A 13,817-nucleotide genomic window follows, 5' to 3' on the forward strand; every position below is an offset into this window, starting at 1 on the left:
TATTGATTTTTTGTTTTTGTTGCTTGGTTTGGTTTGGAGCTGGTTTGATTACAGATTTTTATCAAAAAGAAATGATATTTCAAACTGAATTGAGGTGCAGCTCTTTGGTGGCGCAGTGTGATGCAAGGGAAAAAAAACTTGTGGCACTTCTGATATTGCTGGTTTTCAATTCCTGTCCTCCCTGATCAGTGGTCCTGCTGGCTGAGGCTGATAGAAGTTGGAGTCCTCCAGCAACTGGAGAGCCAGAATAAATGTGTGAGATAGACTGCAAGTGTAAGCCAGTTAAAGTGATTTAATATTTGAGATAAGGGCCACAGGATGATACTAGAATATATACATGTTGAAAGATCCTGATAATTTCCCAATTTCTTCAGCAAAGGTAGGCATAGGAACTTCAAGCCCATAGTTCTAATTGGGCCCCGTGAGTTTTTTCAGTCTGGATCATAAGTTTATTTCCCAGGCCCTGCATCTTCCTCCTTAGCCCTTCCCTTTAAATCCCCAGGTCAGGAAGAAGAAAGGCTCTCATCCTAAATCATCAGCTGTTCTCACCTGCAAGGTTCTAACACATCCTTCATTGATGTCATTAGAGATAGTTTTTGACTTAGGAGGCATTTGGAAGGCCTCCCCATTTTTAACATAACTAAAATGGATCAGAAAACCCAAACTGAATCAGACTGGATTTTAGGAACATTTCTCACCACTGTATAGTGAGTACCAGTTGTTTTTCCACCCAGAAATGCTCAGGATTGAACCTGGGGTCTTCTTCTGGCAAAACAGGTCCTTTGCCACTGAGTGATGTCCTCTCCAGAGTCACTTAAAAAGATCTAGAGATTACAGAAATTATAAAGGTGCAAACCTAAAAAAAATGCAGCTGCTTTAAAAAGATGCCTTACTCATGCTTCCACACATTCTGAAATACCTCTTTCAAATCATTTTCAAAACATGCATATCCTGCTGAATATGACAGCTCTATATGAAGAAAAAGATTGCAGATTTGGCAGTTTGGTGCCCATTTATCCTCTGTGAAAGGTGTTAAACAGATTGCCATGAAAACTATTTTTCTTCTGCAATATGTAGCAGCTATTCCTATATCGCCTCCAGTAGAAAACTATTGGAAAGAACAAGGATGCTGAGCTGTAACTGAACAATTCAACAATTGGCAATCTGAATTCTCTGCAGTTTTGCAGGGCATTCCATGTTTTTTTTTCCTTTTTGTCTAATTTTGTCTGATGCTTAGCCTTGCTGATTATTTGCAAACAGCTAACTGCTTGCCAGCATTTGGAGCATACCCACTGGAACATTTTTTTAAGCACTGAAAAGTATGTGTCAAAAAAAAAAATCTTTAACTTAGAGGTTGGAGCCACCTGGCACAGTCAAAGGGCAATCTTTTACAATTTGTTAAGGAAAAAATGTAAGTTCAGCAATCTTCTATGTGTATACCTTTTTCTTTACTTACTTATTACATTTATTACATGCAGTTCTGGGTGGCTAACAGTAAACATAACAATGTAATAATTAAAATCAATTAACAACAAGGAAACAATCTGTTTGGAGCAAGACCCAATGGGCAACGGCATGGCAACAAAAACAGGCTCACCCATTAGCTGGGCCCAATGCTCAGGGCAAGAACAAGGTCTTTAATGCCTTAGGAAAGACTGGCAAAGTCAGGGCCATCTGAATCCCTGTGGGGTCCCATAGAGCAAGTGCTGCAACAGAGAAGGCACACTTCCTGGGTCCCTTTAGAACATATTGTTTAATAGAAGGGACCCTGAGCATGTCCATCCTGTCAGACATTATGGGATAAGGAGAGCTAATTGGAGAGGAGCAGTCCCACAGATACCTGGCCCTGTACCGTGAAGGCTTTATAGGTGATAGCCAGCACCTTGAATTCCACCCAGACATTCTCTGAGAGCCAATTCAGTTTGCATAGTAGAGATGGACTGTGGCATGCCCATAGCTCCCCACACCGCTGCATTCTGGACCAAGTGCAACTTCTGAGGGGTCCTTAAGGGTAGCCCCATGTAGAGCGCATTACAGTAGTCCAATGGGAGATGACCAAAGCATGAGTGTGAGTGATCAGGGCCTTCTGGTCTAGGAATGGGTACAATTGCTGCACAAGGTGGAACTGTGCAAAAACCCTCCTAGCTGCAACTGCCACCTGCTCCTCAAGCAGGAGCCAAGAGCCTAGATCAGTCTTTCTCAACCTTGGCAACTTGAAGATATGTGGACTTCAACATGCTGGCTGGGGAATTTTGGGAGTTGAAGTCCATACATCTTCAAGTTGCCAAGGTTGAGAAACACTGGTCTAGATGGACCCAAATTGCATACCACCTCTATCTGGGAAGTGCTACCCCTTCAGAGCCAAAGAGGGCAAGTCTTCAGCAGGTCTCAAACCCCATAGCTATCCAGTCTTGCTGGGACTGAGCCTGACCCTGAGCCTTTTGCTCCCCATCTAGCCTCCTAGAGCCTCCAGACAGTGAGAAAGCATCTCAGCACCATCACTTGGCTAGCCTAGAGTAGGCATGTATAAATGGGGAACATGCTAATGATATCTGACCACCAGATGACCTTACCCAGTGGCTTATTAAAGAGGAGCAGGGAAAGTGTCAAACTGTGGGGAACCTCACACATTAGAAAGTCTGTTTTTGACCACTAGTTCTGTGCATCTGAAATGGCAGAACTTCCCTGCTGATAATTTGAAGTTTGTGGCCATAGAAAACTAGTCCTTTACAATGTTAACAATTACTGTTCTCTCCCTGCCAAAACTCATGGTGGCTGATTGCATCCGCCTGTGCATTAAATCTTTGGGGCTTTCAAATGTCGATTTTTAAATTTGCCTGCCAGACTTTCTCAGCAATCGGTATTTCCTTCTTGATTACTTAGTTCAAAAGCAATGTTGTCCTTTGATATTTCTTGCTTTCCCTTTTTAGCACGCACAGCTGTAGGACGATAATTTCAGCTGAGTAATTCTCCCTTCCATATACACATTTCCTAGTGTTGGCACGTATAATTTGGAGAGGGTAGAATTTGCTTTATTTGATAGTGCAGAAATAATAAATCAGTCAAAACAAAGAGTTTAAAGAACAGGGAAACAAGAGAAACAGGGTGAGTGAACTTTTATCAGCCTAGTTACTTCAAGGCTATCAATCCAGGGATGCAGTTACCTCATGAGCTGGGTTCATACAACACACTAAACCTAGGTTAAGAAAACACAGCTGCTGTGCCCAAATAAAGTATATTATGGCTTAATATAATGATTCTGTTCATATAAAATATTAAGGCAATCGTTGGGTTTTCACAACTACCAACTATCCAACCTCATTTAATCCTAATCAAGCGTTTTTTGTGAGCTGTCATTGGGCTGACCCAGAACCATCGGGTGTTACCCATATATTTGCATGTAGAGGTGTGCAGTATTCAGGTCTAAATATTGAACAACTTTATGTGTATGTATATACATGCTCAACAATGCATATGCTTCTGTATTCACTAAATTTCTCTTGTAGAAGGTGCCAGAAAGTGTGACTACGTAATTTCATAAGTACAGTATATAATTAAAACACAGATTGGTGTCTATATGACTTCTACAATGAACTATATTTCTGGTATTTCCATAAGAACAATAGACCAAATTCAGAAAATGTGTCAGTAACCTTGACTAATCAGGTAGAACACAAAACACTTGCTTTAAAACTCTCCTGTTGGAGCAAATGGCTAATGAGCTGAAGGTCTGGACCAGGTTGGCAGTGTGAATAAGAACCATTTTCAGTAGCCTTTAATTTGTAAGGTTCAGTCCGCTTTTAACTTGAAATTGCCTGTTCAGTCCACACAGGCATGATTATGATCATGGGCATTCGTGTGTGTGTCTGTGATGGTCAGAACAGGCAAGATGGTGGAAACATCAAAATTGCAAGCCCTACCACTTTTGTACATGCCTCACCAAATATCCCAAGTGATGGATCAGTGGGGTGGAGAGGAAGCAAGTTTGCAAGCACATCAAGACTATTCTTCCCTGCTTTATCAGCTCCTCTTCTGTGCTCCATGGACTTACCAGCTATCATTTTCTTATTTCTTCTTCCTCCTCCTCCTCCTCCTCTTCTTCTAAAGGAAGATCATCTTCCAGAGGATTGATGGGCCTGGGAAAACACCACTTTAACAACAGAACAATTAAAGAGAGCTTTCGACTGCCTCTGTAAAAGGCTGGTGATCAGATATCATGAGGACATAAAGACCATTAGCAAGATGTCTTCTTACCAAAGTTATAGGCACATGATGAGGAGCCCCAAGAATGAGTTTGCAATTAGTTTATAGGATATGAGGAGAAAGGTACTAAGTTTTTCTAAAAAATACAGACCTTTAAAATATATTTTGGTACACATTTCAGTCTTAAACATAGGTTCAGGTTTTCACATGTTTATACACAATTTGGTATGATTTCTAAATTGAAAGCTGTAGTACAAAGTTTGTGGAAGTGCAAATCAGGAACCTGATTTGCTTCCTTAAAATTGCTGATAGAATCCTCAATTATTCTTATGAGTAAATATGTAGATCTTTATTGTTAGTATCACTGAATTTATTAGTAGGATAAGCTTGTAAATAGTGCCTTTTCTACCATTTAATTGCTCCTTCTGTTATTTCACTTTATTTTAGCTTTGTGGCGGCAGCAACCATCTGTTTACACAGAGAATGTGCTAATATCTGCAATGAAAGGATGTATATATGGAAAGAACCAGTATTACACAAAATTTCTTGGCCACTCAGCTAGTTATAATCTCGTGGAATAATTTTGCTGATGGGATTTCCATTAGAGAGAGATGTTCTGCATGAGCATTGCCTCTAAAGCATCTCCCAGTTCTGTTTTTACTGATCACAACATTGGCGGAGGCCTAAATCTATCTTCTCCAATCTGGTACCGTCTGTATTTTTGGGACTAGAGTTGGGTAGGTGACCATATCTGAGCTGCAAAATCTAAATGGCAGCAAAGGGCCATGCATTTCCTGTATCTCTTTGCTGCCATCAGGTCATCCAGCCCAGAAACTCATCTAGTTCATATATAAATGAATATTAATTCAATTTGGCATTTTCAAACCCATATACAACCTGGAATAGGGCAATTCAACATAGCAACCCCCAGTCCCTCAGAAATCTGTTTAAAGCAGGCCATCATTTGTCTTTAATTCTGCTGGCCCCAGAATGATGAAACTAGGCCATAAGTTAGTCAATTCTCTTCCAGAGAATTCACGGGTTTTTGAAAAGTTTTTTAAAAAGCCTGAAAAAGTACCCCTCCCCATGATCCCTCGAGTTACAAAAAATCTTCTTTTTCTTACATAAAAGAAAATAAATTGCTAGTGCCCTTTCCATCCATATTTTCAATACATGTGTGCATTTATTTGGCCAGTAGCAAAACTAAAAAAAATTAAAAGCAATTGTTAAGGGGGAAGCCACCCTGCAGTGAAGGCACCATTCCTTCTCTTTCTGTTAAAATGTCTTTATTGGCTCTGATAGTGTGAGGGACCTTTTTGTAACCATTTTTCAATGGTCATAGATTGAGATGTGGAGCTTTTATGAGAGAGTAATGGCTTCTTAACCCAGAGGCTCAAAGATGGACAGCAGGCAAAAATTTGGTGCACGCTGGTTATATAAGCAAAAAAAAAATCAACCCAAGCAGTTCTTTTTACAGATATTTAGTATCTGACTAGAAGTGCTAAGGTTGTCTGTACTCCTTCCCCAGCATGGTCTGGAGAAGCAGCAGATAGCAAGAAAGTTCAATAGCTGGGCGGTATGGAGAACCAAGAGCAAAGCCAATTAAAAAGAAAACAGACTGCCAACAAGCCCCAATGTTGAATTTAAAAAAAGGAATGTCCACCATTCTAGTGAGTACAGAGGATGGCCTTGAAGGACACAGCAAAGATCTGTTACCAGGGCAGTGATCGAATAAATGAGGCTTGAGCCCAGGCCAAGAGGTTTATGAAAATGCCCTAGACAGGCTCCCCATTAATTCATGTGAAGAAAAAAGAGGAAGGAAGGGAAGCACATTCAGACTTGCAAGATTGTAATGGTACGTGGGAATGACTTTGGGAGACAGGGCAACAAGACACAATCGAGGTTGCAGTCAGATAAAAGGCAGCTTAGCCTGCAGCAGGAATGTGGGCAGGACAAGAGGCTCAGAAAAGATCCTCCCTAGTTTTTGGGCTGTAAAGGAGACATGGGCGGGGTGTGGAGAGAAGTACTTTCAGCCTTACAAAATTATGTTAACGTAACCTTACAATAAAGTAGAATTCGCTCATCTGGTCATGTTTTCTCTCTGGTCTACCTCATAAGGCTGACAAAGATAGATGTCAGCCCTATGAGGTGGACCAGACTAGGAAACACACACTGTGAAAATATATTAATGAACCTAATCAAACGACTCTGGGCATTGTACAAAAGGCTCTCAGGATGAGCAGTCTCCCTGTATACAACAATCAATAGCAATGAGTAGGAATTCAGTCAAAAATGACGGCCACCTTCTAACCTCACTAGGCATATTAAGAAATTACCTGGGAAATGTTTATCAGACAAAATTGCAGCCCAAAGCACATACAGTTGAAAAAAAAATTAAAAAATGTAAATTGCAGAATAATGCAAATTAGAGCCCTACATGGAAGCAGAGATGCAAGATGTTCTCGTTGTAGAAAAGGCCAAGGAACAACAGACATCGCTAAGGCCCACTGGATAATTGAGAAAGCCACAAATACCAAAAAAGAAGTCAGTATGTGCTTTCTTTTGCCACATTCTATGTGGTCAGTGGCTCCCTGTCTTCTGTATAGTTTTTCCACATCAATGACTTGCTGTCGATGCTACTCTGATATCTGAAAATGCACATGATCTGGAAGCTCTGGTAATTAAAGTCAAAGAGCTCAGGGAAAAAAATAAGGTTAAATAAGCTTTTAAACTTTAAAAGTTTAAAGACCAAGCAAATGACAATAGGTATAGCAACCAACTTTAGATTTGACAATGAAGATACTAAAGGGTGGATAGCTTCTGCCTTTTAGGATCAATTGTCAACAGTAAAGGAAGCAGTCAAGAAATATGCTGCAGGCTAGCATTTAGTAGGGTAGCAATGAATTCCTTGGAAGAAATATGTCAGAATCATGCAGGCAATGGTTTTGTCTATAATACTCTATGAAAGCAAAAGTTAGACTTTGAAGAACCAGGATAGAAAGAGCATTTGTGCTTTTGAACTTTGGTGTTGGAGAGATTCTTGAGAATACTATGAATAGCCAAGAAAAACAAATGGGTGATAAAGCAAATCAATCTAGAGTTCTCACTCAAGGCAAAATTATTGTATTTTAGATACTTTATGTAATGTATCTAATGAAATCTAATGAAATCTGTAATGCTGGAAACAGTGGAAAGAAAGAGAAAAAGAAGATGACCAGCATCAAGGTGGATGGACCCAATTAGAGTAGTGATGGCTGAAACATCAGAAGACCTGAAGAGACAGGCTGAGGAACAAGACATCCTCAGGAAGATCTATGTGGCTGGTTACAGTCAGCACCAACTTAATGGCCCATCATCATATCAATATATTAGCACAAACATTTTTAAAAAAATGCAATTTAACAAACCAAACTTGGTGTATTCAAGAAAACAACTTGACCCCTAGTTGCCCCCCAGAATTCCAAGTCAGTGTGACAAGTCAAATAACGGCCTTGAAAGAAGAGTGATTCTTGATTGTTAAATAGGTATATTGAGATGGCTAAAAAGTATTGTCAATACTTTTTATTTTGAGCTAAGGCTTTACAAGGTTGGGTCTATGTTTTATATGCTTCCTTCTTTTATGGATTTTTTTGAGTGCCTCGAGTGAGATCTGTACTTCCAAGAAATAGGTCTACATGGTATAATGTAGCTGTAGGACTCAAAAGGTCTCAACAAACATAATGGGTTTTTAACACATTACAGTTGTTACTTGATAACATACTTGTAATGTGTCTCACATGTAACCTGCATTTATATAATCATCCTCTCTCCCCCCACCCTTATCCCAATTTCAGTTGGACATCTGTTTAGCCACTCCATGTATCTGATGAAATGAGCTGTAGCACACACAAGCTTATGTGTTTTAAAATGTGTCCATAGGAAATAGTGTACCAGACTCTTCCTGGTTCTAGGACCAGAGTAAGTTTAGTTTGGCTATAAAATGCCTGTGAATTTGTAGTAAGGAAATACACACATACACACAAACACACATATATTCTGCAGTGATTTTGTCTGGATGCAGCAGAAATACAGACATCGGTAAGGAAATGTCTCCCTCTCTGGAACAAAGACTAGTTGTAGAATTACTTATTGATTACTTTTGAAAAGCCATTTAGCCATCCTTCTAAAGGCCAAGCATTTAAGGTGCTTCACATGATCCACACTAAAAAAATATGAATCATAGATAATAATGTTCAATACCTCTGCAAAAATGTATCCCTCCATTTCTTTTTAAACCAATTTGCCAGTACAGATAGTTGTGAGATAAGTGGCAACTGAGAACTTAGAGCACTGTTTCCCAGTTTGGCATCCTCCAGATGTGTCAGACATCACCTCTTAGGCTGGGGAAGCCAAGCTTAGAGGGGGAGAAAAGCAATACAAATATCTATGTTTAGAGAACTGTCTAGCTCCTTTCTTTTGGAAGGATCTCCCCCTTCCCAGGAGACCCAGTTTGGTATAGTGGTGAAGGCCCAGGCTAGAAACTGGGAGAGCATGAGTTCTAGACCCAGCTGGGCAACCTTGGGCCAGTCTCTCAGCCCTAGGAAGGAGGCAGTGGCAACCCACTTCCAAAATCTTGCTAAGAAAACTGCAGGGATTTGTCCAGGAGTCAAAAACTGATTCAAAGGCTCATCCCCTCCCCCCACCCCAAATGCTCCTTTCTGGAAGTAAATTCATTGCACTGCTTTCTCTACATGAGGAGAAACATTATGTTCTTATAATAACAGCAGTCATGTAACTTGTCTTCCGGTACACCTCAGATCTGTTTACTTGATTAGGAAACAAGCGGTCTGTTGTTGAGGAACACGGCTGAGTAACATCACAGCACTTTGGAGGAAAAAAAATTTATTCACCATAGTATGGCTGATTTGGTAGACATGCAGACAGGGTTGTAGAGGTGGCAGAGATAAGAATGCATGTGAAGACGTGACCTGCAGCATTGGATCCAGAAGTGCAGGCGAGAAAGGAAACATGTTTCAAAGAAAGGAAAAAGAAGCAGAGCCGGCTAGGGAAGGGAAGTGGAGCTGGCAGTCACCCACTTGCAGAGCACAGTCCATCTCTTTTAGGTCATATTTCCCTCCTTATTTATACAAACTTGTGTTTCAGTGATGTTTCATACGTTGTATGTTTTAAGTAGAAATGACCCTTGCTGAAAAAACAAAAACACCAGTTTCATGATATGATGCCACTTAATGTAATAACAGTTTTATCACCAAAAGGATATTGTATTGCTCCATGTAATGGAAGTCTCAGAAGTTATGGTAAATTGACTTATTTTCATCTAGGGGGCAACTCCGCTTAAAAGATGTAAAGTATAGTATTAAAGCAAAATGACCCAGCAAGAACATTTAATCAGGTAAAAATGCATATTAGTGCAAGTGAAATGTATGTACAATCCATGCTTTAAACCAGTGGTTCTTAAATTAGGGGTAATTACTCCCAAGGGACTTATTTGGACATATTCTGAGGGTAATAGAGCAATTTCTAATTGCTTGTTTGTGAGTCCAGGATCCAGTTTCAGACTGCCATCGCCAAGACACTTGCGTAAAACCACAGTCTGGTTTGTTTGTTTTTTGGAGGGGATATTGCCATTATGTGAGAGCAGAAAAAGGAGTAATTGGACCAAGCGGTTTAAGAACCACTGCTTTAAATTATCACTTGCCCCCTCTTGCTGCTCATGCATTCAAGAGAGACATTTGCTTTGATCTGCTAACCATGGGGGGGGGGAATACCATGCTTTAATTTTTTTCCAACTTTTTTTGTTTCAGTTCTCTCGAGTCAGACCCATCACAGCCCTCTGAAACGGTCTGTGTCCCTTACCCCACCCATGACTGTGCCTAGCCAGCCCCTAGGACACGGATGGATGTCTCATGAGGACTTGCGGGATAGAGGACCTCAGGGCATCCCTTCCGATCATGCCCCCTTGTCTCCGCAAAGCAGTGTAGCCTCTTCAGGGAGTGGTGGGAGTGAACATTTAGAAGATCAGACTTCTACTCGTAACACATTCCAGGAAGAAGGGAGTGGTATGAAAGGTGAGTGGAAACAACAGAAAGTTTTCCCTTCCTCTCCTGCTTGCTTAACAACATGCACACATACGCACCCACAAAGTCCCTGAAGTTGTTGGGAACACATTATCCAAAAACAGAATATAGAGGCATTTTAATTACCTTTCTGTGCTTATGCTGCAGTTTAAAATCTTCTGTTAAAAAGGTTGATCTGAGAGAAAGTCTGCCAAGAGTTATTAGTGATTGCTGTTTATTTTATTTATTAGCTGACATGGGACACCTCCCCTAAGGCAGCTATCCAGCTAGCTGAAGAAGAAGGGCATTCTGCAGTCCAACATTTCAATACAGAAAGTGTGAAGCACAATAGCTGGGTTCATCCATTGCACTGAGCCATAACCTGGTTTGTTTTGTTTTGGCTGGCTATGTTGTGCAAACCCAGGCAATTGCTCTCTCTTTGATAAACAGTGATCAATAAACCAGGGTTTAGCACAAGATGTGAGCTCACTCAGTAAAAAAAAAAAAAAAGATATTTTAGAATAGCCAGCTGAGAAAAAGGGAGAGTTAGGGTTCTGGTTTATGCATATCAAACACACACCAGAACACAAATGAAGAGAACTAATTAATCTTCTGGGGCGGTGTGGAAGAGCAGGCTGCTTAGCAAGATTGCAGACGCCTGTGATGCCTTCTTTCCCTCCCATTTGAGTGAGGCTTCTCCCCAGTGGCAGCATACAATAAAGCTGTAACCGTGACACAGGTGTGGGGGGGGGAGGGAGGAGGTGTGTGTGTGTGTCTGTGTCTTGGAGCTCTGCAGCCACCAACAAAGTTCAGCAGCTGAACAAGAGAAGGTGTTTTCCCTTCAGAAGGAGTGGATGGTCCCAAAGAGAGGAAAAGAAGGATAACCGCACAACGAGACAAAGCACAGTGTAAAAAAGGTGCAAGAGCCCTACGTGCTGGCCAGTAACGGAAAAAGAAGAAGAAAACTCAGAGAGAGGGGACTTGAGGCAGAACAGGCTTAAGAAAGAAAGATTGAAGCGTACTAGTGATAGAATAGCGCATAATACATAGGTAATTGTAATAGAGGAATAGGTAATAGTAATTGAATAATATCATAGACCAGTGTTTCTCAACCTTGACAACTTTAAGATGTGTGGACTTCAACTCCCAGAATTCCCCAGCCAGCCATGCTGGCTGGGGAATTCTGGGAGTTGAAGTCCACACATCTTAAAGTTGTCAAGGTTGAGAAACACTGAGCATAGTATATTGAATAGTAATAGTATAGAGTATAAACATTGTCTTAGTATATTGTAACAGTAATTATCATACTAATAGTATAAAGATAGGAATAGAATATAGGAAGTGCTCACATATCACTTTTATATGTTTGTTTTTACAAAATGAAACATCTCCCCAACCCTTACAGGGAGATAAAAAAGAAACCACCGTCCAGGGTCCAGTGCTTTTGTGTCTCTCTTGAGTCTGGGCCAATCTAGTTGGGCATGGTTTAAAAAAGAACCCGTGACAGGCAGACCATTCCCTAAGCAAGGCTGGGATGGCAAAGGCTTTCCTGCTCGGCCTTGATCAAGGAGGCCGCATTCTCTTCGGAGGACTTAAGCCTGTAGTATGCACCCTTTCTTAGGCCTGGGTGCTGCGTTGGGCCTAGGAGTGGAGATGGCACTCTAAAAAGTGAGTGGAGCCAGGACAAAGAAGGAACAGGATCAAGAGCTCAGTTGGAATGAAAAATAAAAATAGAGAGATCCTGAAGTTGAGCTTGACTAGATGTGTCCATGTGATTTTTTTTGGGAAGTAACGTGGAAGGGGGTTGCCACTCCCATCCAGGTACCAATTAGTCCTGACTCTGCTCAGTGTCCAAGCCAAAAAGTCAACTATCACTTGGTTAGGATAATTAAAAATGAAATTTAATTAATTAAATACATTTAATATGATTACCCCCACATATATATTTATTTCACCATGTATCCCTTCTCACATGTTAAAGATTTACAAGGGTCCAGGCACATAACTCTGAGCCATGTAGTTCAGAGTCTTAGGTTTCTGATCTGATTGGGCAGAGAGGGGCATGTGGAAGAAGATTGTCCACTCTTAAATCAGGAAAAAGGCAAATTAGGAATGTTCGGATATTTTGTATTGCATTTCCTATGAGTCCCAACGACCAGGCTTGAATGATACAGGATGGGGGTTACAATGTAGGAGAGTGGGGGGGTGCCAGGTTGCTTCCTCCTGGCTTAATATCAGTTGAAATAGTTAAATGGATCCACCAGCCTCAAAGATAGTATTTGTATCCTACTAATTAGCTTACTATCCCAAGGTGATAGGAAAAGAGGCCTTAGCTTTTTTGGCTGAAATTTCAAACAGCTGCCTTTCAGGCTGCAACATGTTGTTACAGGTCCTCCCTTTGTGTGAGATGGGCAGCTATATAAATGTAATAAATACATACATACCTTTCAGTAACAGTTACTGGGATGCAAACTAAAGAGAAGGGCCATAGCCTTCAAGTTGGGTTTTTTTTTTGCAGATTTTCCCAAAACTTCTGGTTGGCCAGTAGGAAAGATGAACAGTTGGGTATTTAATTTAATAGAGCAAGGCTCTCCTGGTCTTACGCAATTCTGTTGAATAATAAATATAGCAGTTTTCCTGGACCTGATGCCTCCAGGTGTGCACACATAAGTCCCTGCTGGCTGGGGTTATGGAGTTGACATACAACCCACCTAGACGGCCCCAATTTGAAAATACTCCAGTGTGTAGAATATTTCTGCATCCGAATCATCAGCATAACAGGTGAGCTTTTTTATCACCCACAATATGTTCTTCAATCTGTGCTTACCTTCATGGCATGTTAGCCAGGAGTTTGCTGTTCCCATCTGTTGCTTCTCCTTAACAGCTAAACTTGATGAGGAAATGGCGCCTCCCAGTCCCAGTGTGGCAGCAGCTCATTCTGCTTTACAAGAGGGGATCTTTGTGGGAATTGGGCTTTTACTTCTCTTTGTTTCAGATCGCTTCAGGTGGCACTTAGAAGACTGCCTGCAGCTTCCCTTCTTTGGTTTCAAGCAGTGTTTCTCAACCTTGGCGACTTTAAGATGTGTGGACTTCAACTCCCAGAATTCCCCAGCCAGAATTCTGGGAGTTGAAGTCCACATACCCTGAAGTTGCCAAGTTTGAAAAACACTGCTTTAAATTAAGAAATACAAAGAGAAGCCACAATTATTTGAAAGATACCAGAATGGCAGCTCAGTAAACAGGATTAAATTGCAAGCCTGTTAGTGGACAGCTGCTAATTTGCATTTTATAATTAGCATGACTTCATGCTGTGCAGTAATTGCTTGGGGATTGTACAAGTGTGCAACCTGGTGCCCGCCATGGTCCTGAAGCTTGTAAAAAGCTTATGAGGAATAAAAGTGAAACCTCAACTCTCAAAACAACAATTCAGCACAGGAGGGAAAATAATGTCTACTTTTCATGCACCCCCATTTTACTATTTTTCTGCAGTTTTATCATATTTGTAGGTAATTTTTAATGGAGAGGAACATTCACATGGTGTACTCAGTTGGTACCACT

General features: G+C 40.9%; 1 protein-coding gene across 4 annotated transcripts in view; it reads left to right on the forward strand.

Annotated features, from left to right (window-relative positions):
- Positions 1–13,817, forward strand: part of SAMD4A (sterile alpha motif domain containing 4A) — a 133,179-nt gene that overhangs the window by 85,631 nt on the left and 33,731 nt on the right. For all 4 annotated transcript variants that reach the window (XM_088149680.1, XM_088149681.1, XM_088149683.1 and 1 more), the window contains exon 4: positions 10,008–10,271. In XM_088149680.1, the coding sequence (XP_088005806.1) occupies positions 10,008–10,271 (264 nt within the window). The remainder of the gene's footprint in view (positions 1–10,007; positions 10,272–13,817) is intronic.

The sequence above is a fragment of the Python bivittatus genome, unplaced genomic scaffold (assembly GCF_059951505.1).
Source record: "Python bivittatus isolate LINGU-HERP-01145 unplaced genomic scaffold, Pbiv_v1 ctg000580_np1212, whole genome shotgun sequence".
Lineage (NCBI taxonomy): Eukaryota > Metazoa > Chordata > Lepidosauria > Squamata > Pythonidae > Python > Python bivittatus.